The sequence below is a fragment of the Misgurnus anguillicaudatus genome, chromosome 24 (genome assembly GCF_027580225.2).
Source record: "Misgurnus anguillicaudatus chromosome 24, ASM2758022v2, whole genome shotgun sequence".
NCBI classification, from domain to species: domain Eukaryota; kingdom Metazoa; phylum Chordata; class Actinopteri; order Cypriniformes; family Cobitidae; genus Misgurnus; species Misgurnus anguillicaudatus.
Window position 1 is genome coordinate 4,183,186 of NC_073360.2, and position 18,612 is coordinate 4,201,797.

Genomic DNA, 18,612 nt, shown 5'->3' on the forward strand with positions numbered 1-18,612 from the left:
ACTGCATATCTATACCCATACCTGTTTTAAACATTTATCAACTGCTTATCATCTGCCACAAAACCAGACAAAACAGTTTTAATCTATTACAAAACTATACATTTGTTTCACAGTGGTAGCATTGCTTTAGCAGTGCAAAAGATCATGGGACGAACACCAGAACAAGAAATATTGTTAAAAATGTATGTATACCTTGTAATGCACTTGTAAGTCACTTTGAATAAAACTATCTGTCAAATGCATGAATGCAAATGCTTTTGTTGTAAATTTCATATATGTGATGGATCTTATAGTGAATGACCAAAAAACGTCATAATGCCAGTCTTTCTGTCATAGATGCAGTGTTGTTGTCTTATACTGTGACACACTATACCAGATAAAAGGGTTGAGTCTTGTGTCATGGTATATGAGTCACAATGACCAGGGCCGCATTAAGAGCTCACTGGGCCCCGGGGCTATGAGTTACTGCAGCCCCCCCCCACCCCACACACACACCACTTTAGGTCACCAACTACAAAGCGAACACATTTTTCTAAAACACTGCTGAAGTTGTTTTACATAAATATAATCCAGAATAATTCAGAATAACAGTTGCACGAAAAAAGTTGTTAGATTAACACTAACCTGTAAACATGGCTTGCTAATAGCGAATATAGGGGTGGGCGATGAGCTAAATGTTATATCATTATACGAGTCATTTTATCTAACAATAATGATATACTTCACAGTCAAGTTATATTGCTTTTAATAAGAATTTTATCATATGGAAAATTAATGCCACTAAAATTTCAGAATTCTTTTGACCAATTTCCATATCACAAAAAAATAATAGTCACTTAAGAAAAGAATCACAAGCTTACTGATGACAAGAGTAACAAAATAACAATAGAACAAAGACACATAAGAAATCGACCTACTTGAAAAACTTGAATAATATTGTGTAAAGTAATCAAATATACAGTACATATCTTTCACTATAAATTCAACATTCATTCTTACTTATTTTACAAAAGTGATTCAGTCAAGGGCAGTAAATTACTTTCGTAATTTTACGTTTGATTAACATTATTGACACAAATGGCGACAGCAGCTTTATTAGCAGCTTCTGTAAATTTAAGGGGCTAATCACGTCAAATGCGCTTTAAACGCTTGGAAGCGCAAGGTGTGACGCACTGCCTTTTAAAAAAAGAGCAGTGCGACGCGGCTTTTCATATTGCTAAGCGCAACCACCGAGTCAGCTGTCTTGTCAGTCAAATATTGACGCATGAGCGCTCTTTTGCTGTTAACTGTCATATTAGCAGAAACTTTAAAAAGAGGGCGCTTAATTGCTCTGACCTTGTTTGAGGGTGAGAGGTGCACAAACACGCAGGAGAGAGTGAGCGAGTGGAGTCCGGTTCTTCAAAGCAACTGTAAACTTCCCTCACCACAACGTAAGGCCCGCCTCTCCTCTCATTTGATTGGACAATGGAAAGACACGAATGACGTCGGGCACTTCTCCGCTCTCAGCGCTTCTTCAAAAGCGCGTGCTGCGGCTGGCGGCAAAAACCTAATTTGTAGGGGCCGTGGTAAGGCTTTGGCATCAGATGGCTAGTAGTAGTCAATCTGCTTCACACTGCCAATCACGGGCCCCCTCCTTGTTCAGCCCCCGGGGCTTTAGCCCCGCCTAGCCCTATTGTTAATGCGGCCCTGACAATGACACTCCACAGCAAACAGATCATGCCACAACTGGGCTAAAATTATGTAGTGTGAACCAGATATAAACATTCTTTCACCACCATCAACTTTTGTCACCTCTGATCAGGGTGTGAGGAGACCATATGCCCTTTTCAGTTTGCACAAAATCATGTGGAAGCATTATAGTGGAAGCAGGATCAAAGAAAATTTATTATTCAAATCTTACTTCAGTTTTTCCAGTTTACAGTCAGGATTCTTCAGTACATCAGAGATCAGCTTCACTCCTGAATCTCCAATATTATTATAAGACAGATCCAGATGTGTCAGGTGTGAAGGGTTTAATCTCAGAGCTGAAGTCAGAACAAGACAACCTTCAGCTGTGATATTACAGAAACTCAACCTGTAGAGAACAGACACACATTTCAGTCTAGAACACATACTGTAGATCAGCTCAATAAAAACTAATTTAGATAACTTTTCAAAAACCACATTTACAACACTTTGATACCAGAAAAATTGTCCAAAAAAATTGGAAGAGAGCCATTTGTGTGAAAACAAACACATTCCATAAATGTTCTGTAAAGAGGACCTAGAAACATTGCTGTAACATTTAAGGAAAGGCAAAAAACTATGCCGTCAGCTGCAAACCTGTCAAGTATCCCGTTTTGGCCGGGAAAGTCCTGTATTTTACCCTTCTTTCCCGCCGTCCTCCCGTATTAGTATTTTCCCTTAAATCTCCCGTATTTTATCCTTCGTAATTTCGCACGCAAAGGTTGTGATCTATAAAAAGATCCTAAAGATCCACTGATTCCGCTAATCCACTTCGTGTTTTCCCGCCCGCTCCGCAGCATCTCTGTGTGCACTCTCTGCCTGGGCGACAGTTTCTGAAGTTCGTTGCATTAACAGGTAGATTTATTACATTATATCAGTTGTTAAACCGCAGAATTACTCATTTGGAAGTTTGTTTATGTATTTGTAAAATGTAAAAGTGCTAACAACTTAGCAAGCAAACAACAACAAAATATCCACATTCTTACTATTATCGCTTAATGGATTTAATGTTCCTGATCAGATCTAAGTTAATATAAACACTAAATTTGCTGTTGTTGGCACACTTTGTATGCAAAAAATACAAAAAACACAAATGCCTTCACAAAATAAAGACAGAGAATGGAAAGCGAGGTTGCTTCTAAAGGCAGTTCAACATTTTTTGTCACACTTTAATTCTTGTTATTATATTTCCCATTATAATCACTTGTCTAAGTTGATGCTAGTAATATAACACATCATATTTATAATACTTTATTAAAACCATACTAATAGTACCACCCCCCTTAGTGCCCTTTTTGGTTTGGGACACTGCCCAATCTAGCATTTTCATTTTCTAAATGACTGTTCTCATTACAAAGAAAAGTGAATGGTTTATAAATAAATTTGGCATTAAGGTATAACGCAAAAGAAGTTAAATTAAGGCTTTTCAACCGAAGGCCAGTGGGTTTTGTACAGATGTAAATTTGTGTGCATAGTATGTACAGTATGAGTGTGACTTATGAAAAGTAGTTTTCACAGAGCTGTGTGTTTCACTAGTTTTCTTGCTATTAAATTAGTTTGTCTAGTTAATTTTAACACAATTTCAGCACACTAAGGTTTAAAAAATAATATCCGGCCCTCACATTGTGGTGTTATTTACCATCCGGCCCTCAGCCGAAAATGAGTTTGACACACCTGATATACAGTGGGGCAAAAAAGTATTTAGTCGGCTACCAATTGTTCAAGTTCTCACACTTGAAGAGATGGGAGAGGCCTGTGGTTTTTGTCGGGGGTGCACGTCAACTGTGAGAGACGGGATGAGAGAGGGATCCAGAAAATCACATTGTCTGATTTTTTGGGAATTTGTTTGTAGATTATGGTGAAAAATAAGTATTTGGTCAATAACAAAAGTTTATGTCAATACTTTGTTATATACCCTTTGTTGGCAATGACAGAGATCAAACGTTTTCTGTAAGTCTCCACAAGGTTTTTACACACTGTTGCTGGTAGTTTGGCCCATTCCTCCATGCAGATCTCCTCTAGAGCAGTGATGTTTTAGGGCTGTCGCTGGGCAACTCAGATTTTCAACTCCCTCCAAAGATTTTTGAGATCTGGAGACTGGCTAGGCCACTCCAGGACCTTGAAATTATTCTTACGAAACCACTCCTTCTTTGCCCGGGCGGTATGTTTGGGATCACTGCCATACTGAAAGACCCAGCCACGTTTCATCTTCAATGCCCTTGCTGACGAAAGGAGGTTTTGTGTCAAAATCTCACGATACATGGACCCATTCATTCTTTCCTTAACTCGGATCAGTCGTCCTGGTCCCTTTGCAGAAAAACAGCCCCAAAGCATGAGGTTTCCACCCCCATGCTTCACAGTAGGTATGGTGTCCTTTGGATGCAACTCAGCATCTTTCTCCTCCAAACACAAGAAGTTGAGTTTCTACCAAAAAGTTATGTTTTGGTTTCATCTGACCATATGACATTCTCCCACTCTTCTTCTGGATCATCCAAATGCTCTCTAGCAAACTTCAGACGGGTCCGGACATGTACTGGCTTAAGCAGGTGGACACATCTGGCACTGCAGGAATTGAGTCCCTGGCTGCATAGTGTGTTACTGATGGTAGCCTTTGTTACTTTGGTCCCAGCTCTCTGCAGGTCATTCACTAGGTCCCCCCGTGTGGTTCTAGGATTTTTGCTCACTATTCTTGTGATCATTTTGACCCCACAGGGTGAGATCTTGCGTGGAGCCTCAGATCGAGGGAGATTATCAGTGGTCTTGTATGTCTTCCATTTTCTAATAATTGCTCTCACAATTGATTTCTTCACACCAAGCTGCTTACCTATTGCAGATTCAGTCTTCCCAGCCTGGTGCAGATCTACAATTTTGTTTCTGGTGTCCTTTGACAGCTCTTTGGTCTTGGCCATAGTTGAGTTTGCATTCTGACTGTTTTAGGTTGTGGACAGGTGTCTTTTATACTGCTAACAAGTTCAAACAGGTGCCATTAATACAGGTAACAAGTGGAGGACAAAGGATCCTCTTAAAGAAAAAGTTACAGGTCTGTGAGAGAAAGAAATCTTGCTTTTTTGTTATTGACCAAATACTTATTTTCCACCATAAATTGCAAATAAATTCTTAAAAAATCCAACAATGTGATTTTCTGGATTTTTTCCCTCATTTTGTCTCTCATAGTTGAAGTGTACCTATGATGAAAATTACAGGCCTCTCTCATCTTTTTAAGTGGGAGAACTTGCACAATTGGTGGTTGACTAAATACTTTTTTGCCCCACTGTATACCATTTTTTGTTATTATTTAGGCTATAGCACCAGTCTTAAAATGTAAGGGATACTGAAGCTTGTTTGGGTTGGTAGGACTGCTCGCGGTGGGAGCTGGAAAATTTCCCTTATTTTCAAATCTAAAACTTGACAGGTATGGTCAGCTGCCTGCCGTAGTCAGGACTTGTGCGTGCCATCACAAGTTTTTATGGTTCAGCTCTTTGTATTTTCTATGTATTGTGACATCATGAGAGGGCGTGTTCTAGAGGGCAGATACATTGCCCTCAGATGGCTGAAGCAAGATGGCCGTCTGTTAAAGACTACTGCTGGGTCCCAATTTGCCTACTTATACTACGACCTAAAAGTATGTACTGTTTTTGTGAGGAAAATGTACGTACTTTTGAGTGTGTAGCAAAAGAGTATGCACGTTCTGGGACGTACTTCGATGACGTCATGCAAAGTGAACGACAACGTGGTTGCCTAGTTACGCACACCAAACGCAGGTCGTTTGTGAGGCGGCTGGTTATGATGTTCATGTGCAACAATGTGTGTAATGAAAGCTACTTATTTTAAAGTCAAAATAGTTAAAGTTTATAGTATAACTATTGTTTAACGTATTTTATGCTTATTTTATACTTATGTTTGCAAATCAGAAATACCGCGATGAAAATGAACCATGCTTTTACTATAGTAAAAGTTTAGTAACCATATTTCTTAATAAAGTTAACATTTGTACAGCCACAGTATTACTACAAATAAGTCAGTGTGGTCAAACTATGATTAGTGTAGTAAAAGGTGTTTTTTTCATAAGGGTTTATAGTAAGGTATAAATCTAAGACAGAAACATAAAAAGAAATACATAAAAAAGACACATGCATGACACAGTACTACAGCCATGGTACTTTATTTTCACAACATCAACCGAATATTACGAGACAATGAAAGATAACTTTAATTAGGGTTAAACATTTTAATTCTTACACTTAAAAGCTGATGGCGCATCTCCGCTGCTGCGTCTGGCTGCCATATTTACATCACCACAAAGCTCCTCCCTCCCGCACGCAATGGGTTGTGGGCAATATTAGCCGTTAGAGTGTGGATCGATCTGCACTTCGAAATCTAACCGGAAATAGTAGACCATCCGGGTATCTTTGGGATACTCATTTCAACATACTACGTTTTGGGACGTACTAATTCTAGTTTCGAATACTATTTAGGACGGATAGTATGCGAATTGGGACTCAGCATACAACTCCCAGACTGCCTGAGAGTACAGCTGCAGCTAATGAGGCCAGCAGCAGTCCCTAATAGGGGGTATGAGAAACTGTTGAGTGTGTGTTTGGCTTGGAGAAGGACATGTACCTTTTTGAATTAAGGAAGACTAAGTTACTTTATAGCTGAAGAGATTTAAGTTGTAAACCCTTTTTGTTAATTATTAAACACACCTGCATATTGAAGAGACCGTTGAAGTGGTGTTTTCTTGGAACTGACACAAGCTAAAAGATCCTTAACCTCTCATGCTGTCACATATGGTGGAGAATGCGGGCACTTGGATGACTGCAGATGTTCCAGAGTGATGTGGAGGACCTAACAAGCCTGTTTTCTAAGCTAAGTACACAGTCAATTGATTGTAAAATGGAAGAGTTACTGAAATCAATGATAGAGAGTAATAAAGTGCAGCAGCAAATTCAAGCTGGCTTGCTGGAGGATCAAAGGCGGGCCAATAACCTTAAAATTAAAGAACTGGAAATGAAGCAAGCCCAAGATGTTAGCAGAATACGGGCTAGTGACTTTATTCCTAAAATGGGAGAGTGTGATGATGTCGAAGCGTACTTGCATGCTTTTGAGACAACTGCCTTTAGAGAAAAATGGCCAAAAGATCAATGGGCAAAAATATTGGCACCGTTTTTGTCTGGAGAATCACAGAAGGCCTTCCTAGATCTAGACCCAACTTGGGCCAATAATTATGACTCCTTGAAGAAAGAAATGTTAAGTCGCAGTGGTCTTACCGAATTTGGGAGGGCCCAGAGGTACCATGCATGGTGCTTCAAGAAAGAACAGCCACCGCGTACACAGATGCATGAATTAATGCGTTTGGCTAAGAAATGGTTAGAGCCTGGTAGGCACTCGGCAACAGAAGTGGTCGATTCCTTGGTGATGGACAGATTTTTAAGAGCCCTACCCATTGTAGCTAAACGATTTGTTTGTCTGAATAACCCAAGTTCACCTCAAGAATTGATAGAAGAAGTTGAACGATACCAAGCCAGTGCAGAAATGCTGAACTCACGGTCTCCAACCAGTGCACAGCCCCAACAAAAGTTTTTCCAGAGAACCTCTACTCCCAGATGGCCTAGCCCACAGGGGAAAAGGTCCAGCCAACAAGATTTGCCAGTCGAAAGCCCATTGTATAAACCAAGAACCTGTTACAAGTGTGGGGAAGTAGGACACATTTCATGGCAATGCAACCAGACAGATGAGCCTATGCCGACGGCTGAGTCTTCAAGTGGCTTGAAAAATAACCTTTTTGCTGCCTTGTTGGGCAACTCTGTGTTCCAAGCAATGGCATGCCCTGTATCAGTAAATAGTCAAGACGTAGAGGCATTACTGGACTCTGGAAGCATGATTACACTGGTGCACCAGTCCTTGGTCAATCCAAAGCAAGTCTCATTAGAAAACCCAATTCCAGTTTCGTGTGTGCATGGTGACACTTGTACATATCCCACATCTGCAGTAACATTAGTCACGACTAGAGGGAAGTATGAAATTCGAGCTGGGGTGGTGGGATCCCTGCCGGTACAGGTATTAATTGGACGAGATTGTCCTGTGTTTCACATGTTGTGGCAAGATGTACAAGCAAGGAGAACAAGAGAAACACAGCGACCCAGGGGTAAAAACAGACAAAATATGTTAGATTATGCAAGTCAAAATGTCCAAACTCTAACACACCATTGCCTTCCAGTGCAGACACGGATGAATAGAGGAAACAACCTGGAAGAGACTGAGTCAGCCTCAGAACAAGCAGATGAGCCACCACCACAGCCCATCACTCAAAGCAGGGTACAGTTACAAACAGAACCCGAGGAGCTGGGGGCATCCCAAGAAAGTAAAAGTGGTCCAGAAGCGCCAGGGCACCAAATGTTAACAGGCCAGTATGGAACAGCACAACTGAATGACTGTACACTTGTTAATGCTTTGAAAAATGTGAAAGTTATTGATGGAATAGTTCAGAGTGATCTTCCAGTAGTGTACCCACATTTTGCGATTAAGAATGGGTTGCTCTACCAAATAAAAAAAGAAGGGGAGGAGACTATAGAGCAGTTGCTTGTGCCTCAAACCCATAGGGCCACAGTACTGCAACTAGCCCACACTCATCTGCTTGGGGCACATTTAGGGGTGGACAAAACCAAAGAAAGAGTGCTACAACGGTTCTTTTGGCCTGGTGTGCATAAGGAAGTAGAGAACTACTGTCGTAGTTGCCCAGAGTGTCAGCAGTCAGCTCCAAAACCTAATTTTCGTAGTCCCTTGATTCCTTTACCTATCATCGAAACCCCCTTTGAGAGGATTGGGATGGACATTGTGGGGCCTCTTCCGAGGAGCGGCAGGGGTCACCAATATATTTTGGTGATGGTAGACTATGCAACCCGTTACCCTGAAGCGGTGCCGTTAAGGAAAGCTACGTCAAAGCAAATTGCCAAAGAGTTATTCCTGATTAGTACTAGAGTGGGTATCCCAAAAGAAATTCTTACAGACCAGGGAACCCCATTCATGTCTCGTGTAATGAAAGAACTCTGCGCCCTCCTAAAGATAAAGCAAATAAGAACCTCTGTGTACCACCCACAGACAGACGGCCTTGTGGAACGTTTTAATAAGACCCTCAAGCAAATGCTTCGTAAAACCATTGACACAGATGGCAAAAACTGGGATCAACTCTTACCCTATCTGTTGTTCTCAATTAGAGAAGTACCACAAGCCTCTACAGGGTTCGCCCCTTTTGAACTTTTGTACCCATACAAGCCAAGAGGACTGCTGGATATAGCAAAAGAAGCATGGGAGGAACAGCCTTGCCCCCACAGGTCGTTCATTGAACATGTTGGGCAAATGAGAGACAGAATGGCAGCCATTTACCCTATTGTAAGAGAGCATATGGAGAAAGCGCAACGAGAACAACAAGCGATATATAACCGCCCAGCTCAGCCTAGAGAATTTCAGCCTGGAGACCGAGTGTTAGTGCTGGTGCCCACAGTAGAGTGTAAATTCCTAGCCACCTGGCAGGGCCCCTTTGAGGTCATAGAGAGGGTAGGGGAGGTCAATTACAGGGTTAAGCAAACAGGCAAAAGAAAGCCTGACCAAATATACCATGTCAACCTCTTGAAACGTTGGCACCCTAGAGAAGTGATGATGTGTTCTCTTTCCCCAAGCAAACCCAGTGACCCACCACGAGAAGAAGTCCGGGTGAGCCCAGATCTGAACCCACAACAAAAACAGGAAGTGTTGGAGCTAGTGGATCGTAACAAAGATGTCTTTTCCCCAGTTCCAGGCCATACTCAAATGATCCAGCATGAGATCCAGACTGTCCCGGGGAAAATTGTACAGCAGCGGCCTTACAGAATCCCAGAAGCCAGACGAGAAGCCATTAAGGAAGAAGTGAGGGAAATGCTTAGGTTAGGGGTCATTGAGGAGTCACAGAGTGCATGGTCGAGCCCTATTGTGATGGTCCCCAAGCCCGATGGCACAATAAGATTCTGTAACGATTTTAGGAAGTTAAATGAGATCTCAAAGTTTGATGCATACCCTATGCCCCACATTGATGAATTGATTGACAGGCTAGGGAAAGCACGCTTCATCTCAACACTAGATCTAACAAAAGGCTACTGGCAAGTTCCCTTGTCTTCAGATTCCAAAGAGAAGACTGCTTTTGCAACACCAGACGGACTATACCATTATACTCATTTACCCTTTGGTCTTCATGGGGCTCCAGCCACTTTCCAAAGGCTCATGAACCGTGTCCTTCAACCCCACCAGCAGTATGCAGCTGCTTATTTAGATGATGTGGTAATCCACAGCTCAGACTGGGAAAGCCATCTTGGAATGGTGCAGAAGGTACTGGATTCTCTCAGAGAGGCGGGCTTGACTGCAAACCCCAAAAAATGTAAAATTGCCTATGGTGAAACTGAATATCTGGGCTATACAATAGGCAGGGGTGTAGTACAACCTCAAGAAGCCAAAGTTGGAGCCATTCAGAACTGGCCTAGGCCACAAACCAAAAGACAGGTAAAGTCCTTCCTTGGCCTAGCTAATTATTATAGGAGATTTGTGCCTAACTTTTCAAGTCTGGTTGCACCCATTACAGAGCTAACCACTAACAGACACTCCAGAATGGTAAAGTGGAGCAAAGAGGCAGAGGAGGCTTTCTCGCAGTTAAAGAGGATGTTGTGCTCCAGACCGATTTTGAAATCCCCAGACTTCACAAAAGAATTCCTGGTGCAGACTGATGCCTCTGAGGTGGGTCTAGGAGCAGTCCTTTCTCAAACCCATGAAGGCGAGGAACATCCTGTGCTCTACATCAGTAGGAAACTGGCAAAGCATGAGAAAAATTATGCCACAATTGAGAAAGAGTGCTTAGCTATTAAATGGGCATTAGAGGCACTCAAGTACTATCTATTGGGGAGGAAATTTGTATTAATGACTGACCATGCACCATTACAATGGATGGCCCGGAATAAGGAGAGCAATGGCAGAATAACTAGATGGTTTTTAAGTCTGCAAGCCTTTAACTTCTCTGTTGTCCACAGGCCTGGACGATGCCATGGAAATGCTGATGCCCTCTCTCGCAAGGATGCCCTCTTCACAGTGGCCTGCCAACCAGGAGCCTCAGAGCAGTGGAGGGGGTATGTGACATCATGAGAGGGCGTGTTCTAGAGGGCAGATACATTGCCCTCAGATGGCTGAAGCAAGATGGCCGTCTGTTAAAGACTACAACTCCCAGACTGCCTGAGAGTACAGCTGCAGCTAATGAGGCCAGCAGCAGTCCCTAATAGGGGGTATGAGAAACTGTTGAGTGTGTGTTTGGCTTGGAGAAGGACATGTACCTTTGTGAATTAAGGAAGACTAAGTTACTTTATAGCTGAAGAGATTTAAGTTGTAAACCCTTTTTGTTAATTATTAAACACACCTGCATATTGAAGAGACCGTTGAAGTGGTGTTTTCTTGGAACTGACACAAGCTAAAAGATCCTTAACCTCTCATGCTGTCACAGTATTTTCTAAAATCTCTGTGTGAAAATGGCTAAACATCACTGCAATCAGTAAAAACAAGGCAAAGCAGCCAAAACTTGTAAAGAAGAAAGAACTTTGTCTATAGTAACCATTTTTTCAGTGAATGCCCTACTGAAAAATCCAGCTAAAACCAACATAAGCTGGAAGCTGGTTTTAGCTGGTTTTAGCTGGTTTAAGGTGGTTTACGCTGGTCCTCCCAGCCTGACAAAGCTGGTCATGCTGGTGGGCCAGCTGGTATTCCAGCATGACCAGCTAAGTCCAGCTTAAAATGTTACCAAAACACAGCTAGACCAGCTTGCTACACCAGCAAAACCAGCTTCCTACACCAGCAAAACCAGCTAAAACCAAGCTGGGGACCAGCTAAAACCAGCTCACCAGCTTATGCTGGTCTTAGCTGGATTTTTCAGTAGGGCGGTAACCCATACTTGAAATGTGACCTCTGCATTTAACCCATACAGTGAGTAGTGAACACACAAACACCCGGAGCAGTGAAACTATCACTGCAGCATACAGGGCACTGCAAAAAATGACTCTCTTACTTTACGTTGTCTTGTTTTTAATAGAAATATCTAAAAAAAATTAAATTAAGAGGCTTTTTTTATAAGCAAAATGACCCAAGAAAATAAGTCTAGTTTTTGGAAAACAAATACAATTTAAGTGAATTTGTGCTTAAAACAAGAAAAATATCTGCCAATGGGGTGAGAAAAATCAAGTTTTTATCTTAAACACTTAATGCAAGCAAAAATTTCTCACCCCATTGGCAGATATTTTTGCTTGTTTTAAGCACAACTTTAATTAAATTGTAAACAATTAAGCTACACCTGCCCCCGAGTGAGCAGTGAGGAAACTTGCTCTCAGATCTTCAGTCAGATCTTCTCAAGAGGAACATCAGTGACCACCAGACCCCCTCAACACCCCCCACCTGAACATAACCTATATAGTCCCTGAACTTCAAGAAGACCCATAAGCCCTTTTCACACAGATATTCCGTAAGATACATGCGACAGGCATCCTGGAATTTTCTGGGACCGTTTGATATTTTATTCATTCACACTAGCCGTGTTTGCACTATCGGGCTTCAAGCGGGCGTGCCAGTGCCTGCCGAGGCCTGTGGCGTTTGCATTGTCATTTCCGGGGCATGATCGTGCTTCACTGGTGCTTCGTTGGGGCTTAAGGCAATACAAATAACGATTGCAGAAGTGTCTTACATGGGTGTTTATTGTGTTTTTGTGTTATATTGTCATCTCTGTTGAATTTTTTAGTCAGCCCTTAGAAAAAGTAACCATGGTTTTATTATATTAGTCATAGCCATGTTTTCTGGTATTTTGGAGATTAATTTAACTTTTATATGAATGTAGCAAACTTTATATGTCGGTATACTTTTTTTTTTCTGTTTTACAGAAAAAATGCCAACGTAAAGCTTTCAATTTGTCATCCAGGAGTTTTTATTTTGTATATGAGAGATGACACAGCAACAGATGTAAGAGCAGGAGATGAAACGAAGATGATGATGATGAGATGACAGGAGCCATGGATGTTGAAATCCGTCCGGAGGAGATGTCTTTAAATACACCTGTCTGTGCACTGATATAAACTTCATATGTAAATAAAGTACCGCGCTATTATTACTACGACTGCTTGTCAGTTTATTGAAAATGATTGCTTAATAAGGATCACATCTGAAACACAGAAATGGTAAGATGCAACAAAATGGTAAATATAACCATCATTAACTTAACCACTGTAACATAGCTTTTTAAATACTTGTGTATATTCAGAGTTGATTCTTAACGAGTACATTTTCGAATGATTTCTCAAACGTTTTGATTTTTGAAATGCAAGTAAAGTGATTTTCAGTCCTATTCAGCTATTCGAGGCAGTTCTTTATAGACAAAAGTATTTATTGATTGACACATTATTGAAATAGCTATTAGACAGTTACCTTGTGTTTCATCTGATGCTTAACTATTAGCGTTTTCATGATTAAAGATATCACACCTCTTATAATGTGTAAGTATGTTTACATTGACATAGAACTATAATTACAAACTTAACTTTACATATTTAGACACACGTGCATATTTTAAAATAAGATTATTTTACATAAATGTAAAACTAGGACTCGTTATATTCTTTAAAATATTGTGTATATAGTATAATGGCACATTAGGTAGATGAATGCTTTATTTGTAATTATCCTACTTCATAAAGCTTATTGATCTGATATTGTCCCATCCCGAGATCGCTCGTGTGCAGCCAACATAAACTTCAAGAGTAACACCGCGGATGAAGCAAACATCTCTATCTTCTCATCTTGGCTTTCACCGTGCAAACAGCCGCCTCAGTTATGTTCTTTATGTTTGTTGTATGATGATGCGATCTCACTCCCTTCTCCTGTCAGATTGAAGTGACTTCCTCACAGTAAAACAGGCGGAGTTGTGTGACGTTACATCCAGGCAGGCGTATTAAGGGCGGGGTTTTCTGAAGCACTGCGGCGCTATTGGCTTGACAATGCAAACGCGTCGTGATTTTGGCTACACAGCTGGAGGTCTGAGGCTATTGGCTCTGTGAGGCCCGTTTGAAGCCCTGGCTCGCACAGGCCCAATAGTGCAAAAGCAGCTACTGACATGATCCCGGTCCCAGAAAGAAACGTGACCTGTTGAAAGTCCCGCCCTCTCTTCTATGCAGCGTCTGAAGTTTGCATATTATTTCTTATTTCTCTCTCCAGAAACCACTCGCGTGCATTTTTGTTTATAATAAGACTACAAAGGACCGCGTGAATGCACAGTTCTATTCTGGTGAATGATCTCAGCTTCAGAGTGGATATTTGACGAGCTCCCTGATCTCTGCTTTAATAAAGTTTTCAGACATTTCTCATCGTGATTGGTTGTATACATTTAAAACCCGCATTTTGAGGAGCTGAACGATATATCTTGTTGGGATGACGCGCGGGTATTTTCGTTTATTAAAGCTCAAATGAGCATGTGACGCGATATTCTTTTATGCTGCTGAATGATCTCCGTTTCAACGCAGTAAGTAACGAGCTAATTTACCTGATATCTGCTTCAGTCCAGTTTGCTGACATTTCTCGAAGTGAATGTTGTAAATCCCTCATTTTAAAGAGTTGAACCAACTTCATGTTGCCGAGTGCCGACACGCGCGTCCTCACTAAGTGCGTCATTGTTTATTCGTCTCATTTATCATTTCCTGATAACTGCTTCAATCTAGTTTGCAACATTTCTCGTGGTGAATGTTTATATGCATGTTATCTCTCATTGTAAGGAGCTGAACCATAACTTGTGTTTTGATGATGCGCGCGTCCTCACTTCGACACGCCCATTACGGCATTCTTGCGGCTTCTTGTTCACACAGAGGGTTACCCACGTATCTTATTAGGTCCTCTTTCCGGCAACGATCCCAGAAGATTAACGGAACGAGTTTTTGTTCACACAGACGCTTGTCTGGCAATTTTACGGGTATTTTCTGGGACCAAAGGTCTGTGTGAATGAGGTTATAAAGGCCCATCATATCCTCTTATTATTTACACACTTTCCACTGGACTTTTCTGTTTAAGTAATTGTTTTTCTATATAAATTGTCCTCATGTTCTAATGACTGACACCTATAACAATAATATAATTAGAAATAGGATATTAACAAGATATTTATCTGTCATTTTTATTTGCTGTTTTACTGATTCACTATTCATAGTGGGAGGATGGTCAATGATGAGTTTACACAATCTGACCTGAGTGACATCAGTTTACAGTTAGCATTCTCCAATCCATCAGAGATCAGTTTCACTCCCGAATCTCTCAGATTAATCTTAGACAGATTCAGATGTCTCAAGTGTGATGGGTTTGATCTCAAAGCTGACGACAGAGCAGCACAACCTTCATGTCTGATAGAACACTCACACAACCTATAGTAAGGTAAACAAAACATGGTTGCTTAACATAAAATTAAAATAAACAAATTACTGTTTTCATTGTTTTTTAATCATATAAACATATCAGTATAATAACGGCAATGTTGTAATTTCTGTTGTTAAACACAGACCCAGAACCTCAGACTGAACATCACTGAAGAGTTTTAAGTTATTGTTCATGACATCACATTGACTCCATCACAACAAAACCTTTTTAAACACAACAATAGATCAACAACCCCAAAAAATGTGATCTGAAATATTTTTATATATCGGATTATATTTGAACACATCAAAAACTGCTTAAAACTCTATCTGCTAAATAAAAAAGCTGGGCCCGTATTTACAAAACATTTTTTACCACTAAGGCTCCTAAACAACAAAAATTCTTCCTCTGTAAACCTTTTCACAAAACTGCTAAGAGCAACTTTTACTATGGAATAGGTAGAGGCCCCGGGGCTAAGAGGTTTTGTAGGCCCCCCTTCCCCTCGATTTATAGTCTCTTTTTTTAAGTGTATATCTAGGTAATCTACATCACAAAATGCATTAGTTTCTTTCGAGACATACAACAGTGAGTTTTCCCTCTTTGAGCCAGAAAACACCATAATATCATTATTAACATATCACTGAGCCTACTTGAGCATAAACACAAGACACTTTATTTAACAACCACACACAGCAACTTGTGATGATAATAAAACCAAAATGTGTGAAAGTTTATATGTTTATAAGCTTTATGTTTATATAGTTTTTGGAATATAATTTGCAGAAAATTGCCACTCACTAACTAAATGCTCACCACAGTTTTAAAAATATAATAAGTTAAAGTTAGTTTTAAAGTGAAAATGCATTAATGATAACAAAAGATAAGTCTTTATAGACAGAATCTTGTTAAATGCATTAATGATAACAAAAGATAAGTCTTTATAGACAGAATCTTGTTTTTTAATCAGTTGTTTATTTTGTAGGCTACTGAAGATATAGTATGCATTGTATTTAGTATTTATGCATACATAAGCATGTAAAAACGAGCAAGTATGAATATGCACAAGACAGACAGGGAACATGCCTGTATATAAGATCTTTAGATAATGAGATTATAATGGTGCTATCAGGGGATGATCATTTGAGATGGTTTTGTCGCTCTTTACTTTCTTAGACTTGCACCTTTACCGTTGCGTATCTTTCTCGTCTTTCTACCAACAGATGTGTGTACTGTGAGCTGACGTCACGTCAAACTACATCGCTCCAGCTGCGCACGCGTCACTGATATAAACTCGAGTAAACTTAAACTTTAAAACAACTAAGAGCATTATGTGCGGGAACTCCTTTCTTAATTTAGCGGTACAGTTTCTTGTGCACGGTGGGAGAGACTTCTGCATGCCAGAGACTCAGCTGAACGAGCACAGAGAGCGAACGAGCGAGCGCGCGCACGAAAGAGAGAGAGACCTGCACCTCACTAGTGCTTATTATGAAATTTCAGAAATTACTCTTTCATTTGTTGGTGGATTATTTCCCGTTTCTCTGTCACACTCAGTCTAACGTGCAGGAATGTCAAGTTGACAACGCGCACTTAATTACATTACGCGGAATAAAAAATATGTTACGTCTGACATTTTATTTCACGTTAAATTACAACGGACCAATCAGGCGCCATGTAACGTGCAATTAGAGTGATTGACAGAAAACCCGACAAGTTACAAAACAATATGACATTTTCAGCTCGTCATGAACGCGAACTTGGGAGGCCCCTGGGCTTCAGCCCAGGTAAGCCCGTGCATTAAGGTGGCCTTGGAGACAGGGCAGGGTTGACCTCTTTTCTATGTATGATGTTATCAAGATTACTATGACCTCAGTGATTGGCTGATAGGGGATGGTCTCTGTAAGTGATTTTGATTAAATCATAGAAATGAAGTAACATACAAATAAAGATTGTAAATTGTGGGCTAAGTATTCTAGCCTGGCTCCGCCCTCCTACGTTCTTCCGCTTAATTTTCATTTCGCTTTAGAACAACGTTTGGGACTGCTGTGTAGAGTTTCGTTTTCTCCGGCAAAAATCTGCAGGTCCAATCAGCGAACAGCGGGGAGTGGCTAAGAACGCAGACGTTGAGGTCGTGCGCCACTGAGTGACATACGTCACGACTAAACATTAGCGATTGGTTATGACAGATTCAGAGTGACTCTGCGCAGATCCAATAGTTTTAAACTTCAACAGAGGACCCTCCTTAACGGAAGTAATGCTTTGCAATGGAGCGTGGCCAGACTCTCTGTACAAATGAAATGAACGTACGAGAGTCTGGTTGCACCAGGCTATAAGTATTCATGATTAAAAGTAAATGTTCATCTTATTTGCATTTCATAAACAAGTCAGTAATGCCTACATGCTTAAAAATCAGGCAGCAAGTGCGATCAGCTTGGAGTGGACTCAACCACCACCACCGCAGCTTCAGCCCTGCATGCCATGGCATTGCTGCATGTCCACCAGGCCCAGTCTCTGAGTGATCTGCACGAGGGAGGTCACGATTTGGCGGCCTTTACTGAACTTCGTGCAGCTACCAACTTGGCGCTTCGTGCGACCAAGGTCAACGTACGTGCCGTCAGTCGTGCTATGTCCACCTTGGTCAGTCTCAGTCTGCCCCTTGCCGAGGGCGCCCTGCAGCGGTTTTCTCTGTTTCTCCCCAGGGCTTTTCTTCAAAGAAGTGAGGAACTGGTCGCCAGCAGCCCGCCCCACCCGCTTCCAAGGGTGGAAAACGTAAATTCGAAGCGGCCCTGAAACAGGTGACCTGGAGATGGAGGGGATCACTCTTCGGGAGATGGTGAAGGCATCCTTGGTTTCATTTTGTTTCTCCACCCACTCTGTCACTAATTCCTCCTTCACCCCCAGGTCTTCAGGAGAGTTCAGAAGATTCAAGCAGGCTCATAACCTTTCCTCATCCTCCGGCTCTTCAAAGGAGTGCACTATAGTGATGCTGAAGCTGATTCAATCTCCACAGCGCGTGTGTGATACACTGGGCGGGTCTTGACGCTGAGGATGACTGGGTAAGAATTCGCTCTATTAATCTTGGTTTATTTCTAATATAACAACATTGTTTTGCTTTAGAATAACCTCAAGGGGCTTTTTCCTAAGCGGTAACAAAAATATCTTCACATTTGACTAAAGGAAACTGAAAATACTCAACAAAACCGAATCCACAGACGCGGTGCATCAACACAACTAAACCGGCTGATGTCATTTACCTGTTTAACTCCTCTTTTTTGTCTTATTTTCTTCTACGATCACACGTTTGTTAAAAGTCTTGCATTGATAATTCTCACGACAGGTTTTCTAAACACCTCGATGGAGTTTTTCTAAGACATGCACTCCTAAATCGCATTTTAAGTGGAGTTATAACAGTGCTTTGTCAAGGCTCTGATGTTTGTTTGTTTT

At 41.1% G+C, this 18,612-nt stretch overlaps 1 protein-coding gene across 1 annotated transcript in view; it reads right to left on the reverse strand.

Annotated features, from left to right (window-relative positions):
• The window catches only part of LOC141361644 (protein NLRC3-like), a 60,240-nt gene that overhangs the window by 26,234 nt on the left and 15,394 nt on the right, over window positions 1–18,612 (reverse strand). The window contains exons 7-8 of the mRNA XM_073863227.1: window positions 15,006–15,179; window positions 1,901–2,074 (exon numbers count right to left, since the gene is read on the reverse strand). Of these exons, the coding sequence (XP_073719328.1) occupies window positions 1,901–2,074; window positions 15,006–15,179 (348 nt within the window). The remainder of the gene's footprint in view (window positions 1–1,900; window positions 2,075–15,005; window positions 15,180–18,612) is intronic.